The sequence below is a fragment of the Manis pentadactyla genome, chromosome 10 (genome assembly GCF_030020395.1).
Source record: "Manis pentadactyla isolate mManPen7 chromosome 10, mManPen7.hap1, whole genome shotgun sequence".
NCBI lineage: Eukaryota > Metazoa > Chordata > Mammalia > Pholidota > Manidae > Manis > Manis pentadactyla.
Window position 1 is genome coordinate 405628 of NC_080028.1, and position 26247 is coordinate 431874.

At 54.1% G+C, this 26247-nt stretch overlaps 1 protein-coding gene across 4 annotated transcripts in view; it reads right to left on the reverse strand.

Annotated features, from left to right (window-relative positions):
• Positions 1-558: 558 nt before the first annotated feature.
• The window catches only part of PPP6R2 (protein phosphatase 6 regulatory subunit 2), a 93280-nt gene continuing 67591 nt past the window's right edge, over positions 559-26247 (reverse strand). For 3 of the 4 annotated variants that reach the window (XM_057508386.1, XM_036906705.2, XM_057508387.1), the window contains 20 exons: positions 20519-20656; positions 19218-19283; positions 17547-17659; positions 17045-17158; positions 15726-15852; positions 14605-14757; positions 10130-10333; positions 9003-9067; positions 7475-7590; positions 5844-5917; positions 5551-5631; positions 5149-5246; positions 4424-4481; positions 4206-4327; positions 3917-4080; positions 3478-3628; positions 3329-3405; positions 2754-2913; positions 1166-1351; positions 559-1095 (listed from right to left, as the gene is read on the reverse strand). In XM_057508386.1, coding sequence (XP_057364369.1) covers positions 1041-1095; positions 1166-1351; positions 2754-2913; positions 3329-3405; positions 3478-3628; positions 3917-4080; positions 4206-4327; positions 4424-4481; positions 5149-5246; positions 5551-5631; positions 5844-5917; positions 7475-7590; positions 9003-9067; positions 10130-10333; positions 14605-14757; positions 15726-15852; positions 17045-17158; positions 17547-17659; positions 19218-19283; positions 20519-20656 — 2322 coding nt within the window. In that variant the 3' untranslated portion in view covers positions 559-1040. The remainder of the gene's footprint in view (positions 1096-1165; positions 1352-2753; positions 2914-3328; positions 3406-3477; positions 3629-3916; positions 4081-4205; positions 4328-4423; positions 4482-5148; positions 5247-5550; positions 5632-5843; positions 5918-7474; positions 7591-9002; positions 9068-10129; positions 10334-14604; positions 14758-15725; positions 15853-17044; positions 17159-17546; positions 17660-19217; positions 19284-20518; positions 20657-26247) is intronic. The other variant, XM_057508388.1, reaches the window with a different exon arrangement.

Here is a 26247-nt window from a genome sequence, read left to right on the forward strand (position 1 = left end):
CACCCCACTGGCTCCCAGTCAGAGGGGCTGGCAGCATGGCGGGTGTGAGGTGAGCGCAGGTGTGGATATGGGTGAGCTGAGTTCTAGCACCTCCTTGGGTCACAGGGACGGCTGTGGGACCAAGGTTCCCAGCACCCAGAAAGCTCACAGGTCTGGGGTCCCACGCCTGCCTGATTTCCTGGAGGGCTGGGCGGCCATAAGCTGTTCCAAGGGGGAAGAGGTAAGGTCAGACGTCACCAGAGCAGGGACCAGTGGCCCTCTGGGGACAACACTGGCTGCCCCGCTGTATGCAGGCGCTCCAGGTCAAGCGTGTGCACAGCGAAGAGCTCCGTGTGGCCCAGGGGTGGGCCTGGGACAGCAGAGGATACCCCCAGTGCGGTGGGGGCTCCAGGGCCTGCAGCTTAACAAAACACAGGTTTTCAGTAAGAATAACACTATTTTTATTGGGGAGTTTGAGCTCTGGGGTGCCCTGATTATCAGAACATTAAGATGGACTCAATCCTGTGGGTGCCTCCAGGACAATGCAGCCCACAGGTAAACCCCCCACCCCCACCCAGATGCTGAAGCCCATCTCTGCACCGTGTACCCCCTCCCAGCTGCCCGCGCTGGCCCACCAGATATGCCAGCTGCCCACTGAAGTCACAGGCCGGCACCCCCACAAGGCCACGGGGGCATTTTAAGGCAGTCAAATTTCGAGGCCTGGCTCAAGGCCAACTCCCAGGGCCACTGGGCTGACGAGACTAGGCAGCCCAGCTCCGGACCTTTGCCGCAGCTGGACACAAGGCTCAAGCACGCAGCTCCCCTGGCTCGGAACCAAGGCGTGCGCCTCCTCGCGGCCCCGCCCACAGGCAGAGTGCGTGTCTGTGGCCTTGCTGCTGCACACAAGGCTGGGCTCAGCCCACTCGGGGTCTCGGGAGCTACAGGCTGGTTCCAACTGCCAGCTTACCGATGCAGCATTTATTTTTAAATTAAATTAAATTAAAAATGGCATCACCAGGTAGTTCCTTGGAGGGTGCGTGCCATGGCGGGTGGCAGCACTGTCACATGGGGCCGTTGAGGGCGGTGCCAGAGATGGGGGGTGGCGTGTCCACACTCCTGCAGGAAGAGGGGTGGTGGCTGAAGCTGCTCCAGGCTTGAGCCCCTTTCCCTGGGCAGACCTGCTCACCTGTCTCCCGTCGCTGTCCCCAGGGTGGCTGCCATGCCAATGGCTGGGGCTGCAGTGCTGACAGCCGCTCTGGGCCCTGGGGGGACTGCCAAGGCCCTGCTCAGTGCTGCCGTGGCCAGGGTGGAGGCCACTTCTGCGGGTGCAGGGGAGGTGGGGTCTGACGGTGTGCTGGCCGCACCCTCAGCCCTGTGTGGCAGACATTGTGTCCGGTTATCTGACGGCTCTGCCACCCCAAGGTCCAAGCTCCCCAGACACCCTGCCTGAGCGCCGAGGCCTCAGGCCCTCCAGGGAGCCCTCACCCAGAGGCTGCCGGCCACATGTAGTCCCTCTCGGCCCTGGCCGCCTGTTCCCAAACACGCTTTCCTCAGGCCCTCCTGGTGACACCTCACTACTCTGGACACCTGGCCAGACCCCTCTACCACACCTGGAGCAGACGAGGGCAGGGGAGCTGGTGTTCGACGCCAGCACCTCTGCGGCAGCCCCACCCAGCTGACACCTGCCCCGGGCTCATGTCTGCTACGTGATGGCTACTCGACCTCAGAGACCCCTGGAAGCCTGCAAGGGTAAGGGTGGGAGATAAGGAAGGGTCCCACGGGAACTCGAGGGGCTGTACTTGGAACACAGGGCATTCCACTGCGTGCGCAATAAAGCCCACAGCACTCAAGATGCCTGGACACCAACCCATTGTTGACGAGGGTGGCACAGGTGGGCACCTACAGGCAGGACCAGCTGCACAGTGCAGGGACTCATGGACACCCCTGCTTTCAGAGCAGACTTGGTTTCCCAGGTGGTCAGAGGAGGTTATGATAATTTGTGACTATAAACTTTAAGGACTTAAACCCTTTCAGGAACCCTGTGTCACCTTTAAGCCCTGCCTCCCCCTCCCTCCCCACTACCTCCCTCTGCTCCAAAACCCTGAGGGGCCCTACAGGACCACCATGGGTGGCAGAATGGGGGAGCCAGGCTGGCCCGCCATGGGGTCTGTCTGGGGACCACCTTGTCCCTCCAGCACCACCTCCCGGCTCATGTCCCCCCACCCAGCCACCGGCTCCCCGTTTCCGCAGCACACAGCTCCTCAGGCCATCCCCCAGCTTCATGGCCCAGCCAAAGGGTCTCCACTAGTGGGGCCCAGAGACATAGGCCCCCTGCCTGCCCCTGGAGGCACATGTGCGGCTGCCCATGCTAGGGGTGCCCCCCCATCAGGGTCCATGTGCCCAGGGGAGGACCTGAGACACCCCTGTACTACTATCCAAGTGTGACAGGCATTTCCAAAGTGCCAATTGAGGTACGCACGTGTCTGGACAACCCCAGACCCCAGGATGGTGGCTCAGCCTGGCCAGAGGCCTGCAATCCTGGCCATTTAGTCCAATGAGACCTGTGTGTGTTGGGGGCTGGCCCCACCCTGAGCCCCTGGGGTGGGACACCTGAACCCTGGCTTTACTCTGACACTCGCAGAGAGAGCAGCACCCCCACCCCAGCTTCCACTGTGATGAACTGCTGTCCCCGACCCAGAGGCGGCCGCAGGGTCATGGGGGCCTCTGGGGCAGCAGGGTTGGCCGGTTCCCAGGTGCCCATGCGTGCTACACACCTGGGGGCTGACACAGGTATCAGGAGGGTCTCCCGGCTGGAACCCACGCCACTGGCCTCCCAGGCACCAACTACCTTCTGCTCGTTCTTGCTGCTGGAGGCCACCGAGAGAGACTTTCTGGGGACACACACGTTCCAGACACAAGGGGAGGCTGGGCTGACTGAAAGACAGGGACCAGCAAGGTCCACGAGGATGGAGGGGCCGCAAACCCATGTCCTTGGAACTGCAGGAAGGCACTGTCCTCCGGAGGGAGGGCCCTGCTCAGACCCCAAGTCCCTCCCTGGGGCTCTGACACCCAAGGGCTTCAAGTCTGTCTGGCAGGGGCTCAGGGCCAGGGACTGAGCAGGTCCCAGGAAGCCACTGAGTGGGCATGAAGCCAGTGTGGGATCCACTGAGAAGGGGTCACAAGGCCTGGGGGACAGCCACCAGGGGCCACACAGGGTGAGGGCCTGGGACTAGGGGCTCCCGTCTGCACACGGTGCACTGTTCCCCTGGGTGGACTGCAAACCCAACATCAGCAGGGAGACCTGGGCCCCCTCTCCTGCTCCAGTGCCCTCAGAGTGGCTTCTACTCACGGGCTCTCTCCGGGCCCTGGCCTGTATTGCGGTGCCCTGTGTCCCCCGGGGAGCTGCACCCGGGCACTGACTCCAAGCTGCGGAAGGCAGAGGCTGAGCCAGCGCCCGAGAGGCGCCACCTCAGAGCCCCCCACCAACACCCGCCTCACCGGCAGATAGGCTGGAAGTCAGTGAACTGGGCCCAGCCTTTCTCCCCTGTAGCCAAGGTGCTGGGGGTGCTGGTCGTCCACAGCCCAGAACCCGCTCCTGGGGCTGGCACTGCCGAGTCTGCTGGCTCATCAAGCACCATCCACGTGGCACCTGCTGGGAGATGAGTGTTCAGGCCTCCTGACCAGCAGGCCAGCTCCACCTGACCTCAGAGCCGTGCAGCCAGATGCAGCCACAGGGTCCCAAGAGATATGGCCCACGCATGCCTTGCCCGACAGGACTGGAGACCAACAGCCACCAGCCGTGACCATGCTGGCTGCCTGTGACTGCACCCGGGTCAGAGGGTGTCAGGCCCACGGCAGCCCTGCCAGGCACCAGTAGGGTGCCAAACCACCTGCTCCTGAGTCCCGACCCAGCCCAGGCCCTGGCCCCAGTGTCTACCTCCTGGGCCCCCTTCCACCTGGGGACCTTCCTTCTGGGCAGTGGCCGGAGGGGTGCCTGCCTGGGCCATGGTGCTGTCTGCTTCTGAGCCCTCCTTCCCATCCTGGCCTCCTGATGCCAGGCCATCCCCTGAGCAGCTCTCTGAGGCATGAGGGCCCCCAAACCTGTGGGGAGACATGTGGTGGGAACAGCCACCAGCTGGTGCTGTGTGGGCCCAGGGCATCACAGCCAGGCAGGGCTGGGGGTGCTCTTGCAGCGTCCTGGGGCTTCTCAGTGCCTCAGGGCCCACCTGGCTCTGGCCGCCGCCCGGGTGGCACAGCGTGTGTCCCTGTCCTCCCAGATGTCGTCGTCCTCATCGTCAAAGGGCTGGATGTGGTCACTGCAGCAGGCCTCGAACAGAGCCGTGCTGGGCTGCAAGAGAGGCCCCCGTGGCTGTGGGTGGCTCCCAGAGGGAAGGTGGCCACTCCCACACCATGGCCACCCGCCTCCAGCAAGCTGGGGACTCACACTGTCCTCGTCGGCGTCGATGGTGAAGTTTATCTCTGCAACCCGGTCAAAGGGAGAGCTGTGAGAATAGCGGCGGGGTCAGCACCCCACACCCAGGCTGCTCACCAGGGGGATGCCAGGCACAACCACACTTCACAGGGACAACGTGTCCTGTGATGCTCTGGGAAGGGCCGGGAGAGGATGGGAGGGGGAGGTGAACCTTCACAAGACAGGGCATCTGCAGCCCAGAGTGGCAGGGCAGGAGCCAGGCCGGGGGGCAGAGGCAGAGCAGGAGACCAGGACTGTGAACGTCACCCCCGTTAGTGACAGACCACGTGATGCACACAGGGGTGCCAGGGATGGGGGGGCGGGGGAGGCTTCCCATGCTCCCATGGGCTCCCTGGATTTCTCCATCTTTAGGGCTGCCTGGGGGTGGCTCCCACTGGCCTACGGCACATCCCCGGTCCACACAGTGACAGCCTGCCTTCCCTGGGGTGTCTCAGTGCAGCCCCTCTCATGCGGATTCTGCCCAGCAGGGTCACACCTGGTCTTCAGCTGAGCAAACGGCAAGAGGGCCTCTAGGGCTAGGTCACACCCGGTCACTGAGCGGCGCCCAGCTCCCTCCCAAGGGGTCTGAACAGGAGGTCACAGTGCGTGGGAGGCGGCCACGGGATGCCCACTGGGGAAGTCTGGGGTCAGGCCACAGTGGAGGAGGTGGTGCAGCCCTGGCCCTCCTGGGGACTCACTTGACACTGTCATCCTGATCTGCAAACTCCTCATCATTGAAGCCAAACTGGTCCACGAAGGTGGCCGTCATCTGCTGGACCTGGTACTCAGAGAAAGCCTGGGGGAGAGGGCGTCCAGGCTGAGGCTGAGGCTGCCCTGGGAAAAGGCCCACTGGCCTCAGAGCTGCTCCCAAAGCTGAGCCCTGCTCACTTTAACCCACGTTTGTCCACCGTGTCCTCAAGGATCTTGAGGTGAGTTGGCTCTGGGGCCTTCCCTTGATCAGAGGGTGAGCAGAGGCCCGGCCCCCTGCCCAGGCCCACGTCCCCAGGCAGCTCGGTGAGGCGCGGTCTGGAAGGCCGAGGCCTCGGCACTGCTGAGTGCTTGGGGGGGACCCAGTCAGGGACAGGGCCAGCCTCACGCACCTGCTGAAGGGTCAGCTCATTTGGGAACACGCCCTCCACATCCTCATCCTCACTCGAGGGGTGCAGGCGGTGGGGGCTCACCTACGACAGCCAGAGGGGTGGGCTGAATGAGCAAGGGGCCCCTTGGAGCAGGGGAGGGGCTGAGGGCCCCCCAGGAGCCGTGTGCATCCTGGACAGGCCCCCAGAGGATCTAATGCACGCGCAGGCCCGCACGGGCACACGGGATGCACAGGGGCACACGCCAGCAGTGTGGCCCTGCTGATGTCACTGCAGGCACAGCCCAAGCCCCTCACCAGGTCCACGGCATTCCTGCGGTTGGTCTCCATCAGCGTCTCCTCCACGAAGTTCTCCCAGCGCCCTTGGCAATCTGCGAGGAGACCCACAGGAAGCATGGCTTAGTGAGCCGGGGCAGAGCCAGTGGCTGCACTCTGGCCCCACAAGGGACGGGGCTGAGCACCACTGTGGAGGGTCCAGGAGGGCCCCAAGGTGACATCTGAGAGCTGCTGGACACAACAAGGTCCTGCAGGGCCGTGTGGGGACATAGCCTGACCTCAGGGCCCTGAGGCTGCTCGGCAAAAGTTCCCCCTTGAGCTCTGACCCCAGGAACTGCAGAGGCAGGCTATGCAATGACACAGTCTGACTTCCCCGCTGCCCAAGCACAGCCCATGGGCCCATGAGTGTCTGTTTTCCCAGGAAGACTGGAGCCCCAGAAAGACTCACCCTCCACAGACAGTGAGGTCATTACAGCAGGGCTTCCGGCTTTCCCCTCGCCTCCTTCCTGGGCCCCTCCCAGGGAGCCTTCCCTGGGTCTGAATGCCCTCGTCCCAGGAGCCGATGGACCCGTGGGCCTGACCCCAGCCTGAGGCCACCGACCTAGAACACCCCTGCTTCTGTCCTGCAGGACCACCTGGAGCTCTCTCGGCTCTGTCCTGGGTTCCTGGGAAGGCGCGGGCAGGCCTTAAGGGGTCTCAGTTCAATCAGGGGAGGCACAGGAGGGCCATGGCCGAGACCGCCTGAGGCGCGGCGGCACCCGAGCCCACTGCAGCGCCGCCCTCCCAGTCCCTCCCGCTCACAGCATGAGGCAGCATCACCATCTTGTCACACTCCACGCCGGGGGTTCTCACGGACGGCACTTGCTTCATGCAAACACCTGGCACCGCCTGTCTTACCCTTGACCAGCCCTGCCCTGGGCCCCACACAGGCTAGGGACAGACCATCCTGGCCGTCCTGTGAAGCTAGCGTGAGCACTGCCCACAATGTTCTCGGGGTCCTGGCCATCTCGGAGTCCACCCACACATCCGCCCCTGAGCTCCTGCGGCCCTTGGCACCCTGGGCACACTTCTTCCCAGCAAGGACACATGGGCCCCTCAGAGCTGCGTGCCTTCCCTGTCTGAACTGAGACCCCTCAGGCCCTCCTGGGCCTCCCCAGCAAGCCTGTGTGCCCAGAACAGAAGGCTGGGAAGGGGCAAGAGTGGCGGCCCCTGTGGGACTCACATGACGGGCCAAGAGGAAGCCCAGGGTGGTAGCTGTTAGGCCAGGGCCAGATGGAGGTGAGGCCTGGCCAGGAGAGGGCTGAGCTCCCAAAGCCCATCCTTAGGGAACAGAGACCATCTCCCCATCTCTTTGGACTGCTCTAGGAAGGGCCCAAGGCCGCAGGAGTGTGGCAACCATCAGGCAGGACCCAGGGAGGCCTGTGCACAGCAGCAATGCCTCAGCAATGGCCCTGAGCTGGCAGCTGCCCTGGCAGGTGCCTGATGGGTCTCTGGGCACAGGGGACCCTCCATCTCTGGGCAGGGGACCGGCCAACAGAAGTGACATCTGGGACGCAGGCCTACCCCGGTGGAGCTCCCCCAGGAGACGGCGAGCCGACTGTCTGGGACCCCTGGGGTCATCACCTGCAGAGGCCAGCAGGTGGGAGGCTCACCTTGGACGGCCACGTGGATGTGGGTATGCGCTGGGCCCCGCTCCAGGGCCTGCACCACCGCATTGGCGATCCGGGTAAGGTGGCCCATGTTCCCACGCCTCATGCCACCTGCTGCCCTGAAAGTGAACAGCGGGCATGGGGTGGCTGCAGGCTGGTCCTCACTGCACGCACCAGAGCCCCCTAGCCCACACGCTTCCGGCAGCTTCCTCACTGCTGCACCACCCACCTGCTCCACGCTGGCCTCACCTGGGTGCTGAGCACACTCGGGCTGCTCGGCCCCCAGAGCAGACCAGGCCTGCCCACGGGCGCCGAGCCCAGTGGCAGTCCTCCATGCCAGCAAGGCCTAGCCAGCACTGCACCCTGACCCCAAGGCCCCTCCTAGCACCTCTAGAACTGACTGGCCTGAGGAAATGCCCAGTGAGGCAGACACAGAACAGACAACCAGACGCACTGCTACAACACTGTGACTGCGGCTCTTAGGGACGCTGAGCAGACAGGTGGAGGCAGGTGAGGGCCGCTGCTGCCTGGCTGTGTGCCCCCGGGCGCACATCCTGCCTTCTGTCCACCTCTCCAGCCCATGCTGCCATGAACACACGGCTCTGTGTTCACCCTCTCGTCTGGCACACACGATCCAGCAGCAGAAGTCTTAAAGCCCTAGTGCATCAGGAGCTCGTGATGTGTTACCATCCAGAGATGCAGCTACAGAGCCGGCGTGGACAGCTGGCTCAACACATTCTGTCTTCTGAAAGCCTGCTGCCACCCAGGAGAGGAAGCAAACGCGGGCTCAAGTCAGAGAGCCTGGCTGGTGGGGGAGGCATCAGGAGACTGTGGCAGGTCCGGCCCCAGAGAAGCTGGTGGAGGTGGAGGCCCAGGAGCCGCTGTCCAGGGCAGGGGCGCCGGGCTGAGGCTGCGAGGGCCATGCCTCAAGGGGCCTGCCTGCTGCCTGCGGTAGGTCTTAACCTCTGAGGTGCCGTGGACCGTTGGTGACAGTGTGGGCCTGTCCCTGGCTGAGGTGCAGGGCTCCCTGAGTACACTGGCCCGGCCAGAGGAAGGGTGGGTGGGTGAGTGGGGACACAAGGTGGCAGGCTCGGTGAGAGCAGAAGTCGGGGGCCGAGTGGGAGAGCCCCCGGGAACAGCACACCAAGGGCCAGGGTGAGGCTGTGGGCAGCGGCCACCCACGCTGGGCCCTGCAGGTCGCACATGAGGGGGCCTGGGTGGTGAAGACTCCCAGACAGGAGTGATGCCGTCTATGTCTCAGATCCTGGGGCCCCCACAACAAGGGGCAGCTGGGGCAGGAAAGGGAGCAGGAAGTGGCCTGAACAGTGAGAGGGGTGCTGGTGGCTGGTGGGCGGCGGTGGGCCAAGGGCAAGACTGGGTCTCTGCCAGTGGACAGGTGAGGAGGACAGGGGGCCCGAGGAGCAGGGGCCGGGCTGCTCTGCCCACCACCAGCTGCTCTCCACAAGGGCAGGGCCTGTTCCTTGAACCCAGACGTCCCATGGCAGCCCAGGGCCCCACTGAGAGTTCTTACTGTGCATGCTCGTTGGCCTCCCAGGCCTCTAGGACCCTCTGCAGCAGGCGGCACTTCTGGAACAGCTGGGGTACAGGGGCAGCAGGTGGGCCTGGCTTAGCAGGAGGGGCAGTGCACCAAGCCCAGCTCCCTGTGCACAGTGGCACTGCTGCCCTGTGCCCGCGAAGTGATGGCCAGGGTCACAGAAGAGCCGTCTCGGCCCCCCTGTCCCCCGCCCCTAGATGCCAAGTCCCACTGCTGCCCCTCAGCCGCCTCCAGACACTTCGCCTTCTCAGCTGGGAAGGACAGAAGTGTCACACCCAGGCAGGCCTTTCTCATGGGGATGTTTGCTTTTGGCCCCCACTCACACCCCACACGTGGCCTCATCATCTAGTGAGAGCCCCCTGCTGGCCTGCAGAGCCCGCCCCTCTGTGGCTCTCAAGGAAGCTGCCTCTTCACCCACTGAGTTACTGTTCAGCTCAGGCCTGCACATGGTGGTTCCAGGAGCACCTGACAAAGGCTGGCAGAGTAAGCCTGCTCAAGCCCACCCCCTCTAGAGGGCCTCGCACCAGGGGCACCCTTTCTAAGCTGCTGCCTGTCCTGAGCCTCACTGCCAGCCCCAGGGGCAGGGCCATACCGAGGTCCTGGTGTTATGTTAGCAAGGGCCCCTCTGCCCAGGGAGAGGGGGTCTATGCCTCTTACTCATGCTCCACCCACCCAGGTCCTCGTCTGCTTCCTTTCTTCCTTGCAAACACTGAAGTCTCCTCTGCCAGGCATACGCTAGCTCTTTAGGACAGACAGAGAGGGGGTTTGGGAGCCGTGCACAGCTGTGGGAGTCCCAGAGGCGCTTCGAGCAGGAAGCGTCGTGGGCAGGCTCTCCCCCTTGCATTTTCCCTGTGGAAGAGCCTGGAGGGAGCAGACCGTGCGCCATGTCCAGGCGGCTCCCCTCCCCTTCTGAAGGTGCAGACACTCCTCCCACGCCCACCCTCCTCCTCCACTGCACGTGCTTTACGGCCCTGGCAAACATGGACACTGTGATCCCTGTCTTGTGGGATAAGGGGGGCATGAGGTCAGAGGGCCCAAGGTCAGAGGAGAAAATGCACGGGGACCAGGGAGGGCTGGCCACACTGGACACTTGCTAGACTTACGTGGGTCACCATCACATTCTCAGGGCAGCTGGGGGCAGGATGGGGGGTGTCTGGGTCCCCGTTTCCTGGTGCAGGCTCCGCCTGGCTCTCGGGTCCACTGGCCTCTGCCCTGTCCTCCTGGGCAGCATAGGAGAGGATGGTGGCTATGCATAGTTCCACTTGGAAGTGCAAGAAGTTATTCCAGGTGTACTTAAAAAACAGGTCCTGGGGGAACAGAGAACAGAGGAATGTCTGTGGCTGGTCTTTGGACGGTGGACAGCAGGGAGCAGAGGAGAAGGCAACCCTCCCAGATGCTTCCCTGGGTGCTGGCAGCCAGCTGGGTGTCTCCTCGCGACGGTCTGTTGGGAGCTTCTGCAAGGGCCCCCTGCCCCCCGTCCTCAGCTGCTACCGCTTCGTTCTCATTGATCTGCTCTTATCTGAACACTTCTTAGTTCTTAAGTCAGACACTTAACTAATTCTAGCCTTTCTTCTTTTCCAGTGTCTTTAATAGGCTGTACGTTTCCTTGTAAAGCCCACTTTAGCTACATTCTATACATCTGCTTGTAGTATTTTTGTTATTCTTCCTTTATGATTTTGCCTTTAACCCATGAGTTACTACAAGTGAATTAAACTCTCAAACACCTGGGGACCCCCATCCAAGAGCAGACATGAAAGTGCACGTGTGGACACTTCCGGAGGGAGGCCCAAGGGCCCAAATCTAAGCTGCCAAAGGAGGGAGGCTGAGTGTGGACAACAGCTTTCCCTCTCCCAGACTGGGGATGGGGAAATAGCTGTCCCTGAACCTCTGACCCCTTCAGCTGGCAGGGGTGCCACAGGCATGATGCTCTCTGCCCCCGTGGCCACCACAAGCAGCAGGGGCCACAGCAGTCTGTGTCCCTGACCCTGGGCTGCCAACACAGAAGTGGGGGTCAGGCTGGGGCAGGGGTGTGAGTTTGGGCCCCTCCTTCACACCAGGGAGTGGGGAGCTGGGTAAAGACTGAAAGTCCATCTGCTTGACACAGTTCTCTGCAGAAAGTCCCAAATCAGCCTCCCATTCTCTGTCTCTGTGACCTTGGGTGACCTTAGAGGTGACTTCCCCATGCTACCTCATCTTCAACAGTCGGATCCACCTCCCAATAAAGAACACCCCATACCGACGGCTTCACTTGTGAATTCTACCATTTAAACTGGAGTTAATAATAGCAATCCTTCTCAATTTCTTCCCAAAAGAGCAGGGAGGCAACACTGCTTAAACTCACTTTATGAGGCCAGCATTGCCCTGATACCAAAGCCAGATGAAGACATCACAAGAAAAGACAACTATATGTTAATATCCCTTATGAACATCACTGCAAAAATCGTCAACAAAATACTAGAAATACAAATTCAGGAGCATATTAAAATGGTTACATGCCATGACCAAGTAGGATTTATTCCTGGAATGCAAGGATAGTTCAACATATGAAACTTAATCAATATGACACATTTTATTAAAAGAATATAGGACAAAACCACATAATCATCTCGGTTGATAATAAAAAAGCATTTGACAAAATTCAATACACTTTCTTATTAAAAACAAAAAAATAGGAATAGACAGAAAGGGCCACAGTGATAAAGCCCACAGTGAGCATCACACTTAATAGTGAGAGACTGAGAGCTTTTCCTCTAAGAGGAATACAGCGAAGATGACCCCTCCCACCACCTCTGTTCAACAGGGCACTAGAGGTCCTAGCCACAACAATTAGGCAAGAAGGAGAAATAAAAGGCATCCAAATTGGAAAGGAAGAAATAAAATTATTTCTTTTCAAAGATGATACAATCTTATATACAGAAAATTCTACAGATTCCACATAAACTGTTAAGCTAATAAATTCAGTAAGTTCCAGGATACAAAATAAACACATAAAAATCAGTTGAATTTCTATCACAATGAACAACCAAAAAAGTTAAGAAAACATCTATTTACAATAGCATCCATAAGAATAAAACACATAGGAATAAATTAAGCCTAGGAGATGAAAGACTTGTTTAAAGACCTAAATAAATGGGAAGGCATCTGTGTTCATGGACTAGAAGACCTGTGCTAAGATGACAGACAATACTACCCAAAGTGATCTATAGACTCAGCACAGTCCCTGCCAGTATCTCAATGGCATTATTTTGTAGAAGTAGAAAAACCCATCCTAAAATTCATATGGAATTTCAAGGGACCCCAAAAACCAAAAAATTTTGAGGAAGAACAAAGTTGGAAGACTTACACTTCCCGATTTCAAAACATGCTACAGAACTTCAGTCATCGAAGAAGTGTGGTGCCAGCATGAAGAGAGTCATCTGGACCAACAGGCTAGAGAACAGGGCCCAGAAATAAATGCTCACCTATACAGTTAGTTGATTTTCAGCAAGGGCAGTACCAAGATCATTCAGGGAAAAGGAAGTCTCTTCATCAGCTGGTGCTGGGAAAACTGGACACTCACACACCAAAGAATCGAGTTAGAGCCTTACCTTACATAGCATATAAAAATTAACTCCAGATGTGTCAAAGACCTAGTAGAGCTAAAACTATAAAACCCCTAGAAGAAAAGACAGGAAAAGATCTTCATGACAGTGGATCTGGCAATGACTTCTTGGATATGACACCAAAAGCACAAGCAAAAAACAAAATAAATAGATAAACTGAATTTCATCAAAATTAAAATGTCCTTTTGTGTTAAAGGGCACTATTAAGATAAGGAAAAGATAACCCAATATAGGAAAAAATATTTACAAGTCATGTATCTGATAAGGTTTAATATCCAGAACATAAAAAGAGCTCCACAACTCAACAACAACAAAAACCCAGTAGAAAAATGGGCAAAGGGCAGGCTGGGAAAAAAAATAGTCAAAGGACTTGAACAGACAGTTCTCCAAAGAAGATACACACAAGGCAAATGAAAGCACATGAAAAGATGCTTAATATCACTAATCGATTAGGAAACTGCAAATCAAAACTCCATGAGATACCACCTCACAATCATTAAGATGTCTTTTAACACAAAAATGGAAAACAGGTGTTGGTGACAATGTGGGGAAACTGGAACCCTCATACACTGTTGGAGGAACATAAAATGGTACAGAAACTGTGGAAAAGTTTGTTGGTTCCTCAAAGGCTGAACACAGAATTACTATATGGCCCAGCAAGTCCACTTGTACATATATACTGAAATGAAGTGATAGCAGGGGCCCAAACAGATATTTGCACACCATGTTCACAGCAGCATTATTCAAAATAGACAAAAGGTAGAGGTAACCCAAGTGTCCAATAGATTAACAAAATGTGGTCTGTCCATACAACAAAATATTATTAAGCCTTAAAAAAGAAGGAACTTCTCGCACATGCTCCAACATGGATGAACCTTGAGGACACCATACCCAGTGAAGTAATAAGCACAAAAGACAAACACCGTATGATTCCATTCAACTCAGGTCCCCAGAGGAGTCATACTCACAGAGACAGAAAACAGAGTGGGCATTACCAGGAGCTGGGGAGAGGGGAATGAGGTTCAACTGCTTAATTATCAGTTTCTGCTGAGATGAAAAAGTTCTAGAAATAATGGTAATGGCTATACAACATTGTGAATGTACTCAACGACACTGAATTCTACACTTAAATATCAGAACGGTAAATTTTATAATCAGAACAGTAAAGTAAAAATAAAAAGGGGGTGGGAGAGAGGATTTTTTTTGAAGAGAGAAAAAGGAAAGGTCTCCCCATAACTGCCCCTGATCTGCACCTGGGACTTCAATCAGTGCAGGGGACAAACACCTTCCAAACACAGAAGAACGTGTGAAAGTGTTGAGGCCTGAGGCCAGACTGCCTCCACAGGGAAGGCCCCAAGTTAGAGGCTGCAGGTCCCTGGGAGAGGGGGCCCAAGGGCAAGGTCCCGGAGAGCCTGGGGGCTACACCCCTGCCCCTTGCCCCCGCCCAGTGCTCTCCGCCATCACAGCCAGCCAGACCCTTCCCTCAGACACCCAGGGCATCCCGCAGGCAGTGGGAGCACCGGCTCAACAGAGCACGTGCGGCTGGCCCTGCCAAGCACTGCTGCAGTGGCCTGCTGCCGGAGGGGAGCTGCCTGCTGACGCCCTTGGTGCTAGAGAGCTGCTGCGACTGCGGACGTCCTGTCTTCAGGCAGGAGTCAGGAAGATGGGCCTAGCACGCCACTCCTTCAGAGGCCTCGTAAATCTGCCTGCTGCGTGGGGCGGCCGCTGTCCCTCAGGCTGCCTTGCCAGCACCCCGCGGTCAGGCTGGAGTGGGTCCAGGAAATGGTTTCTCTGCAGACTGGGTCTGTTCTAGGACCACACCAGAGCCTCCTCTCACACAGACTCTCATCCAGGTGAGGAGGGCCAGCTGCTGGCCCCTGAGCACCATCCCTGGCTGTATCTAGCCGGTCTGCCCAGCCTCTGCAGGTTGTGCAGGACACACGGACGGCGTGCGGGTTGGCAGCAGGCCCACTCACCAGCAGTAAGCCCAGGGTGTCGAGCCGGCAAAGCTCCTGGTTGATGCTGGGCGTGTTCGTGTGCAGAAGGGCAGCCACGAGGCGTGCACCATGCAGACGGGCATTCCCCAGCGGCTCCTCCAGCACACCAATGGTGGTCAGAATTGCTTTTTTCTGCAAACACAGAAGCATCATCCAGTCAGAGCCTTGGCCACTGCTGGCTTCCCTTAGCTCAGATGTCAACTACCCAAAGGGCCAGGGTGCTGCTCTGTGATGGGGCCTGGCCTGGGGACAGACGGTGTGGGTGTGGAGGCTCCTTGAGGCAGTGCTGCCTGCGAGGGAAATGTGGGACTAGCGGGGTTAAGAACCCCACTGCTCCCTTCAGGGCCTCTTGAGAGCGAGGGTGGGTCTCTGCTCCAGAAGACAGGGCTTCTTGTCAGCCTACAGCCAAAGGGATGTACAGAGCCACACAGGGACACATCCAAGCTGGGCTGGCTCTCTTGGGGACACGGTCTCAGGCCCTGAGCTGCAGACACAGATGGCAGAGCTGGCCTTGTCATACTGGATGCAGTATCTTTTGATCTCACACATGCAGCCTATCATACCCACCTTTTCATTAATAGGATGTTCTAGAAGCCCTGCCTTTCTGAAGGTTACTTTCCAGTGGGAGAGGCAGACAATAAGCAAGTAGATAAATAATAATATCATACAGCATGCAGGTGCTAAGGAGAAGCACCCAGGAAAGAGAAGGAGCCATACTAGAGAGGGGCTGCAGGCTGAGCAGGGCAGTGTTGAGGGAGGAGCCCTCCTTCGCATGACCCGAGCACTGCCCAGAGCTGCTGAGCTGAGCCCCTGGGGCCTTGGCTGGGTACCCCCAACCTGGAGGCCAGGCCTACAGTGAACTCAGACCACTCCCTACTTCAGGGCACAAGGGTCATCTGGGGGCTGCAGACATGTCCACCCCAGGCCTCCTCTAAGAGAGGAGACGGATGCTGGGTGGATGGGTCTGTAACACGTCTCCAGCACCTCCTGACGGCTCTCCAGCTGCGGCCTGGCAGCGTGGATGTGAGCAAGCTCACCATCTTGTATAAATCACAGGCCTGGGTGCCTCGCCCCTATTGGCAGCCCACAAGCCAACCCACCTTGGGTGGACTGAGCAGAAGCTGGTGGAAGTCCTTCAGCCGTGGCTCAATGCCACGCAGGACACTGCCACTGACAGCGTGCCACCTCTCTAGTCCCTGAGGACAGGAGTCCATCAAGCCCTCTGTCCTGTGGAGGGAGAGCATTTGGAGATGTGGCTCCAGCCCTGCTGCTGGCCACCCAGCACCCTCAGAGGCAACAGTGCAGAGAGGAGAGGCAGCAAAGGCCTTTAGCAGCGTCACCAGGGGATGGCCGAGAGCACTGCCCTGTGTTCCTGCCGAGCCGGTGGGCCTCCTGCACTGGAGCCACCTCTGCTCCCCTCCCCCTGCTGAAATGATCCGCCGTCCCCACTCCTTGGTTGACAAACAGGAGGTAAGACGGGCCCACGCTGTGCCTTTGGTTTTTCCAAACTGATTTCTGGGAGATCTTGACACGCTTTTCCCAACTATACTATAAAAGTAGTATGACACCATTATGGAAAAAAGATTCAAATACATAACAGGATAAAAAAAGCAAAGTGAATCAGCAGGCTTGTCTCTGTTTTCCTCGTTCTGACACTGTCCCTTGCCCGCAGGCAGTGCTGTGGGTGGGGTCCCAGTCCCTGCACGAAGGACCCAGGATCCCCGGGCCATAGAGACGAAAAAGACCAATATTCTGGTGGCCTAGCTAGAGAAAACAGTAACATCATAATTGCATTTTTAGGTGATAAACTAGTAAATACCTACTGGTTACAAGAGAGAGAGAGACAGAGAGAGAGAGAGCTAATAATCTCACTACCAAAATTAAGTCAATTTCTCGTCATTTTCTTGTTCTTTCTTTTGGAAAAAGTACAGGCTATCAGTGCTGGGGCTTCACAAGGTTCCCTCCAGCACAAGGGAAGAACAGTCACCTAGGGGGCCAGATGCCCCACAGCATGGGACAGAACAGAGCAGACAAAAGCACACATGTGCACCCCCTCATGCGCACGTACATGTTACACATACACACACGCACATGCACCACACACACACAAGTACTGCAGTGATGCACTGGAACAACCCTTGGGAGTCCACTGGTCACACCAATTCTGCAGACATGTCAATAAACACTTTGCAAACTGGTGACAGTGGAGCCTCTGGGCGGAGGTGAGAACATGACTGACAGCAAAGGTCAAAGGGGACATGGCCACAGTTTCAAAGTTCACCTTTTCAACAAGAAGAATCTATCCATGTGATTACTTGCATAATTAAAAATTAGTTAAAAATACAAATAACATGCCCAGACAGATCCTTTGGCCCATGTCACTGAGGTGTCACATCAAGTGAGACCCCAGGAGACTCACCCAGCCCGCCCAGTTTCCAACAAGGTGAGCAACACCTGAGTGCCACTGACGAGGCAGCTCTCGGTCTGGTCCCCGTCAAACATGTTCTTCAGAAGCTGCTCCACGCAGTCCTGCCTGTCAGACACACACGGGGTCACTGCCTGACAGAGCGATGCACACACAGGTGTTGGAAGGACAGTCTCTCCTTCCCGCAGATGAGCAACACCCCAAACCCAGAGGGGCTGCTCAGGCTCTGGGCCAGGCACCCGGGCTCTCGCAACGCTCCTGCCCCTGCTGACCCACACTTGCCGGACCTGCAAGACCCCAAGACCTCCCCTGTGAAAAGCAGGCCCATCAGGTTGGCTCTGGATGGGGTGGGCACTTCAGAAGCAGCTCGTCGGAATCTGAGTCAGAGGAGGGGCAGTTCCTCGGGCACTCAGAGTGGGGTCTGGGGGTCCTCACAACTCAGAGAGGCCCTGGCATGCCCCCAGTCAGACCCAGCGGCATGACGGCCCACACTCACGACTCCAGCACGGCAAGGAGGGGGTCCGGCTCCAGGGCCTCTTGCAGATGACTGCCCTGCTCTCTGCCCAGCCTGACGATGTCACACAGAGCCTGAGAAGCATTGGACTGTCTCTGAAAAGACAAGGGAGACGCGGCACCTCCCTCAGGTTGAGGAGAAACTTCAGCAGGGCCAGACTGTCAGACAGTTGGAGCAGCCCGTTCAGTTCTCTGAAGGATGCTGGACTCTCAGAACCATTCATCTCAGAGACGCCTGTGTGCTTCCCAATGTCAGGACGCAGGTCTGCTCAGACGTCTCAGCTGCCCTGAACTGTCCCCTAGGGCTGAAACAGGGCTCCCCATGGTCAACACTCTGCCGATACTGCTCTTTCCCTTGGCTCTGCCTTGAGGTATACTGCATATGGGACCATGTTACTGATGCTGTATTTTAAATTAACATTTAAAATACTAAATTTTGGATGGTAGCTACAGAATGAGTTCTGGGAAGTAAGGAAAATAGAAGAGCTGCTACAGAGAAAGCAAAGGACTTGGCTTTCCTAGGGAAACACTAACCCACGAAAATTTGGAATCTGACTTGCTGCATTTGCTGGCAACATTGGGGTGTCCTGGGGGGCTGATGCATGTGATCAGAGAGACTCGGCCACCAGCCCTGAGGAGCACCAGGAAGTGGGACCAGTGCACACATGGGTGGTGAAAGCTGAGGGGGTTCCCACGGGACGTTCTCGGAGAAATGGAAGCAGCCGGGCTGGTGCCGTGGCCTCACACCTGTCCCTGGCCTGGCGTGGGCTGGCTGGCCCACACCACCACACTGGTGGAGGGCATGCTCCTCCCTCAGTCTGGGGCGCAGAAACCCCCATGGGCTGACAGAAACAACAGTGAGGCCCGGCGGCCGGGAAGCTGCAGACATAGGTCAGCACACTGGTCTCAAACTGCTGAGGACAGCAAGTGGTTAGTGTTGTCATCTGTAGAAAAGGCCTATCAGGATACAACCCAAACACTCAACAGTTATGATCATGGGGGACAAGGAGGGGCTGGGAGGGGAAGCCCACGCCACCCCACGCACACCCACACCGGCCTCCCAGGGCTTGCACTGCTGTGAGTCCCACCCCGCCACTCACTGGAGAGCAGAGGACGGCCGGTGAGGCTGTCCTTCTAAGGTGGGCGTGAGAAGGATGACTTCTGCCCTGCCTGCTCTAGGGGAGCCGGTGGCCACGCTGTGAGCTGCCCCGTGGGAAGGCCTGTGTGGGGCAGAGCTGAAGGCAGCATCGGCCAACAGGCTGCAAGGAACTGGATCTGCGAGCCACTGGTGACCCTGGCAGAGGAGCCTCCCCAGGCTGAACCCTGAGATGACCATAGGCTTGGGGGAGGCCCAGGAGGGAGGACCCGCTAAACTGTGTGCAGATTCCTGACCCAAAGAAACTGAGACAAAAAATACTTGTCATAAGCAATTAAGTTTGGGAGTAATTTGTTACTCAGACATAGACAACTAACACAAATCTGTTCATGTTGTTTTCTGTAATGGGGACGTATTATTTTTTAGTGAGAAAACACTCTAGAAATCAGTGCTTGATTACAAGTAAAGTATCTGGCCAGTGGGGAAAGGAGAGAGAGCGCCTAGCTAGCAGCCCCATCAAGGGCCCTGCAGAAAATGGGCTCCGCACACCATACTCACATCCTCATCCTGCCCAGGATGGATCAGGGCCACGAGTCTCTGGATGGCATTCTCTTCATCGAGCCACTGCCAGGGAAAAGAGGCCTGTCGCTGGCTCTGCTCCCCTCTAACCACACAGTGGGGACTTCTTCATGCAGCAGAAATCCACACATCAGATGCAGAGACAGAGATTCAATGCCTGACAAGTGTGTCTGCCCAGACCCCGAAAGAACACACCATGACCAAATCTGGAGTGACCCACAGTTTATAAAGGAGGGAGTCACATCCCATGTCCTAGTGGTGCACTTTTACACACGTACACGCTCTCTCTTCAGGGCATCTTGGAAGACAGAAAAAGCTGGACCTGGAGCCACCCATGGCCAGTGGCTCCCAGAGCACAGCTCACTGGACATGAGGCCCCTCTAAGCCTCTGCTCCCCGCAGCACTGGGGCCTATCCAGGGCCAGGAGGAGCACAAGACCCTGCAGAGGCTGAGGGGCACTGTGAGCACTGATGCTTCCAGTGGGGTCACGGTCCACAGGCAGTGGGGCCCAGACAGGCCTGAGTCATGCCTGGCTCCTCCTTATCCGAGCGCAGGATGGCCGGCCCACATGATGGCTCAGTGTAGAGTTCCTGCAGGCTGCCCACTAACTTCAGCAGCAGCTGATGTTTGCACTGTGCTCACTGTGCGACATCAGCCATCATGACTAACTCTTCATGAGAGCTGCTCCGAAAGGAAATGTGTCATCGCTCTGGCAGAGCTGCCACCTTGCTGACAGCTGTCACTCCAGGAAGGAGCTGCAAAACTGCAAAGGACCAACGGCTCACGGTGTTCTATTCCAGCACTGACTTCCTGGGCTTCTCAGTTGAGAAAACCCCTCTTTTCTGGGAAAGCCCTCAGGGAGCTAGCAGTGTTCCTCACTATGAACACGTGTCAGGTCAGACACAGGCACACACCCGGGACATCAAACAGACCACCTCTCATCTTGGGGGCTTCTCTGCATAGAAGCCTCGCCAGCCACTGCTTCCCTCGTAGGCGTATCCCTCCCTGGGCACGTGCCAGTGCGCCCTGCTCCAAGGCCACGGGGCAGGGCAGGGGGTGGTGAGGAAAGCCCATTTCTGCTTCTCCACAGAGGGTCAAGGGGAGAAGGAACCACTCTGTCCTTTGCTTCTGAATGGACTGAGGCACAACGACAGAGGAGGTGCAGACCCCAGAGGAAAAAAACCACTCAGGGTGGAAAGCTGGGGGGCGGGTGTTCGCTGCACACTCGCGTTCTACTTGCAGACAGGGAGCGGGCTCTCAGGGGACGGCCCGGCACTCACGTGCAGGACCTCCTGCCTGAGCCCAGGCGGCTCCACGCAGCTGACGAGGCGCAGCAGTAGGTCCACGAGGGCGGAGGTGCCGATATGCCGCAGCACCAGGCCAACAAACCTGCCCTTCTTCTTCAAGAACACGATCACCTGGAATCAAGCACACCCTGATAAACAAGAGCTGCTGCCCCCAAGAACTCTCATAAGAAGGTTAATTTTCAATCATATTGAGTAGAAATAATGGAATGGCCTGAACAAGTTGTAAGAAAGACCTCTCTGAGGACAGGTAGAGACCTGAACCCAGGGAAGTTGTGCATGTCGGTGGTGAGGTGCAGGAGGACCCTGGGCTGACGGAGGTGTGTGGTGAGGCGTGGCTTTATGCTGACCTGACAAGGACATCCCAGGGTAGACAGCACAGAAACCAGTCAATCCATCCTGGCTCAAGTTCTTCCAACAGAAATGACCAGCATAGACAGTTGAGCCAGAAAGTGACAGCAACCACCGACAGCCCCCAGACCTGGGACAGAAACCCGCAGAGCACTAAGACAGCCAGCCACCAGCCAGCCCACGAGCAGTTCAAGGGAAGGGGGATGAGGCTTTAGAGGAGAAGAGGTGGCAGTGTGAGGCTGGCTGGAGGACACCTAAGTCTGACGCCATGGGGGTAGGGGCACAGCACCCAGCACCAGTGTGCAGGCTGCTTACAGGCCGCTGCAGGTGGAGGAGGAGAAGCCTGGGCGGGGTCCTCAGCTTGTGTGTGTAGGCTGAGCTGAGCTCGACCACAGAGACAAAGTGCCCGCACGTCCAAGACACGGCACTGAGGCAGACCTAGGGCTCTACCAGGGACAACGGGGACATGGAGAAGCCCCATTCAGCTGGGGGACCTCAGCTACACTCACTTGAGACAGGAGGGAGGGAGAAGAGGGGACAGCAGAAGGATGGCTTTCTTTGAAAAGAAAGATTAACTCCTAGAGAGAAGGGTTCTATAATAGTATCAGGAAAGAAACAAGAGGCAACACCACAGATCCTACAGATAAATACTACTAGAGATGCTAAGGAACAATGTCATGCCAATTTATGTATATTTGGAGAAATGAAAAATTTCCTTGAAAAATACACTTATCTAAACTGACAGGATGAAATAGGAAATCTGAATAGTTGTAGAGTATCAAAAAAAACCCAAATCTGTAATTAAATCCTTCCCAATACAGAAAACTTTAGGATCTAATGACCCTGCTAGTGAATCCTACAAAACACTTCAAGAAAAATAATCCCAATCTTATACACAATATTCTAGGAAACATAAAATGAGAGAATATGCCTCATTATCTTTGTATAAGGCCATAAAACCTTGATTCTAAAAACCTGAAAAGGGCATTATAAGAAAGGGAAATCACAAGCCAATCTCACTGAAGACCACACATGCAAAACTTCAGCAATATGAAAGAAAGCACAATATATCACAACCAAGTTGGGTGTATACCAGGATATCAAGGTTGGTTTAACATCAGAAAACCAATCAGTGGAATTTACCTAATAACAAAATAGAAAAGAAAAACCATATGATCAACTCAACAGATACAGTAAAAACATTTGATAAACTTCAACTATTCATGTTATAAACTAAAAAGACTAGGAATAGAGAAAATCTCCTTACTCTGATTAAAAAAACCCACAAAAACTCCATGAAAAATCATCATACTTAATTGTAAAATGCTGAAAACTTTTCCTCTGAGGTGATAAATAAAACAAGGATAGGCCTGCTATCACTACTTTGAGTCAACATTGTACTAATGATTCCAATCAATGCAATAAGGCAAGAAAAAGAGATAAAAGGCATAAGAATTGTAAAGGACAATACAAAATTGTCATTAATCACAGATGATATGATCTTACACACAGATGAAACAAAATAATATAAAGATAAATGATTAGAAAAGCAGTTTTATTGACAATTGCCAAAAACTAATTAGCTTAGATACCCTTCAGTGTGTGAGTGGTTAAACAAGTTGGCCCTTCCATACCAAGGAACACTCCTCTGCACTACGAAGGAATGGGCTGTCAACACGACAATGTGGACAAATCTACAGGGGATTACGCTTAAAAAAAAAAAAGGATCCCTAAAGGCTCTGTATTGTATGATTTAATATAAATAACATTTTGAAATAACAGTATTTTAGAAATGGAAACAGATCAGGAAGATAGGAATACAAAGGACAACACAAGGACCCCCTGTGGTTTTGTTATCAACTGTGATGGTGGACACACAACCTGCACAGGGGATAAGCTGTGCAGGACACACACACACACACACACACACAGGATGTCTTCATATTATTTCATGCAACTGCATGTGGATCTATAATTATCTGTTAGAAATTTCAATACAAGATACCATTTAGAATAACATGAAAAATCAACTACTTAAGAATAAACCTAATGAAAGATGTATATGACCACTACACAGACAATTATAACATTACTCAGCAAAATTAAAGAAACCGTAACTCCTCAGCTTTGCTACCTGTAGCACCAGAGCAGCCATAGATTATGTCAACAATGGCAGTGGTTGTTTCACTAAAATCTCATTTACAAAAAGAGGGGCATGCTGTTTTTGGCCTGTTATGACATAATTTGCCAGCCCAAATCTATAGCCAATGAAAACCTAATACAAATTTCAGCAGGTTTTTGGGGGGGGGGGCGTCAGGAGAGAATGAGGAAACTGACAAGCTAACTCTAGAATTTGCTCATTCTGAAGTAATGCAAAAGGCGGAGAATGGTAAAAACAGCCTTGAGGAAAAAGTGGGAGGACTAACTCTATCAAATATCAAGACTTATAAAGCTAAAGAATCAAGATAATGTTATATTGATGCAATTATAAACAGGACAATAGAACAGACTTAAACATATGATCTCTTGATTTATGACAAGGGCATCTCTTGATTTATGACAAGGGCACTGTAAAGCAATTGAAAAAACCCTATAAATAAATAGTGCTGAGTCAACTGAAAATCCATATTTAAAAAAAAAATACTTCAACCTTACACCATTTACAAGAATCAATTACAGGTGATTGTAGATAGCTATATAAAAGCTAAAATAATAAAACTTCTAAAAGATAATACAGAAAACTATCTTCATGACTTTGAGGTAGGTAAAGGGTTCTTAACAGCAATTAAAAAAACATAAAAAGAATTATGAATTGGACTTCAAGAAAATCAGAACCTCTGCTCATTAAAAGATGTTGAGAGTTTTTTTTAAAAAGCGAGCTAGAGAATTGACTAGGAAGGGATTAAAGATGACTGCGTGAGAGGTGAGACAGAAACCTCCTCCCAAAACCACATACAATATGAAAATATCACAAATACATCAACTCCTGAAAGAGTAACAGGAAAGAAGGCTGTGGCACACTGTCTACACCTGGGGAAATCAGCAGACCTCAGGAAAAGGGTAACATACCAAAGCCATTATCTGGAAGAACCCAAGCTCTTCCCCCACCTCAGCTCACCAGCGGGAGGAAGAGAAACGGAGCAGGGAAGGGATGGAGGCCTGGGACTGCTGAACACCCAGCCCTGGAGATCTGCTCTGGGAACAAGAACATACATTACATGGTGCTCTGGAGATTAGTGGGGTTGGAAAGCTAAGATAGGAGGAATACTCGGAGAGACTGAGATTCCAGGTGCTCATGGAAAACATGGATCCATACCTGGCTGTGCTGGGACAAAAGAGAGGTGGGCACTTTGAAAGACTTCCCAACAGCGAGAGGGCTACTAAAGGGGTAAGGACTGGACAGAGCTTCCTGCTCAAGAGAAAGAACAGGTGGACAAAGTTGCCTGGACACATTTTGCCCAGAAGGTTGAGAACTTCCAGGAGCTTCAGGTGCTCCATCCCCCTGGCTGGCTAGGCAGCTCCGAGTTCCCCAACAGAGATACACAACCTGCTGAGCCTTCCTCCTGGCCAGTCCCAGCTCACAAACCAGCTGACACGGCCATTGCGCCAGGCCAGCGAGAGGGCAGCCCCGCCTACAGCAGCTACAAGTACAAAGCACAGAGGTTCTCCCTGCATGCACGGCCTACTGGCCCTGGCAGTGGAGAAAAGTACTGCAGCTCAGAAGCAGGAAAGACCTCTTTCCTCCTGATGGGCACCAGCGCCGCTCCAGTAACTAGAGCTTCTGGGCAGTAGAGGGCGCCAAATACAAATATGAAATGTCAAAGGAACCTGGTTCAAACCAAAACCCCACAAACACAAGAAAGAGGTTCAAGTGAAACTGAACTCATCGATTTTCCTGAAAGAGAGTTCAAAATAAAAATCATAAACATACTCATGCAGCTAGAGAAAAATATTCAAGAACTCAGGGAGGATTTCAGGAATGAGATACAAACGTTCAAGAATACAGTATCTGAAATGAAACATACAATGGAGCAATTTAAAATCAGATTAGATGAAGTTGAGGACACAGTAAATGAAACTGAAATTAGAGAAGAGGAATACAAAGAAGCTGAGGCACAGAGAGAAAAAAGGATGTCTAGAAATGAAAGAATATTGAGAGGACAGTGTGACCAATCCAAACGGAACAATATTCACACTATAAGGGGCACCAGAAGAAGAAGAGAGAGAAAGGGATAGAAAGTGTCTCTGAGGAGGTAACTGCTGAGAACTTCCCCAGTCTGGGGAAGGAGATAGTCTCTCAGGCTGTGGAGGTGCACAGATCTCCCAACACAAGGGACCCAAGGAAGACAACACCAAGACATATAATAGTTAAAATGGCAAAGAACAAGGATAAAAACAGAGTATTAAAAGCAGCCAGAGAGAGAAAAAAGATCACATACGAAGGAAAGCCCATCAGGCTATTATCAGACTTCTCAACAGAACCCTTACTGGCCAGAAGGGTGTGGCAGGATATATTTAATGCAATGAAGCAGAAGGGCCTCAAACCAAGAACACTCTACCTGGCAAGATTATCATTTAAATTTGAAGGAGGGATTAAACAATTTTCAGATAAGCAAAAGCTAAGAGAATTTACCTCCCATAAACCATCTCTACAGCATATTTTAGAGGGATTGCTTCAGATGGAAGTGTTCCCAAGGCTAAATAGCTATCACCATGAGAAATAAAACGATAGTAAAGAAAGTAGACCAATTAATTACTAAGCAGCTGGAAAATCAAATCAAACACCCCCAAAGTCATCAAGGGATAGACAAAGAGTATGAAGTATGATACCTAATATATAAAAAATGGAGGAGGAAGAAAAAGGAGGAATAACAAAAGAACTGTTAGATTGTGTTTGTAATAGTATATTAAGTAAGTTAAATTAGACTGTTAGACAGTAAGGAAGTTACCCTTGAACCTTTGGTAACCACGGATCTGAAGGCTGCAATGGCAATAAGTATGTACCTATCTATAATCACCCTAAATGTAAATGGTCTGAAAGCACCAATCAAAAGACACAGAGTCACTGAATGGATAAAAAAACAAGATCCGTCTATATGCTGCTTACAAGAAACTCACTTCAAACCCAAAGACATACACAGACAAAAAGTGAAGGGATGGGAAAAGACATTTCATTCAAAGAATAGGGAGAAAAAAGCAGGAGTTGCAGTACTTGCATCAGACAAAACAGACTTCAAAACAAAGAAAGTTACAAGAGACAAAGAAGGACATTACATAATGATAAAGGGCTCAGTCCAACAAGAGGATATAACCATTATAAATATCTATGCACCCAACACAGGAGCACCTACATA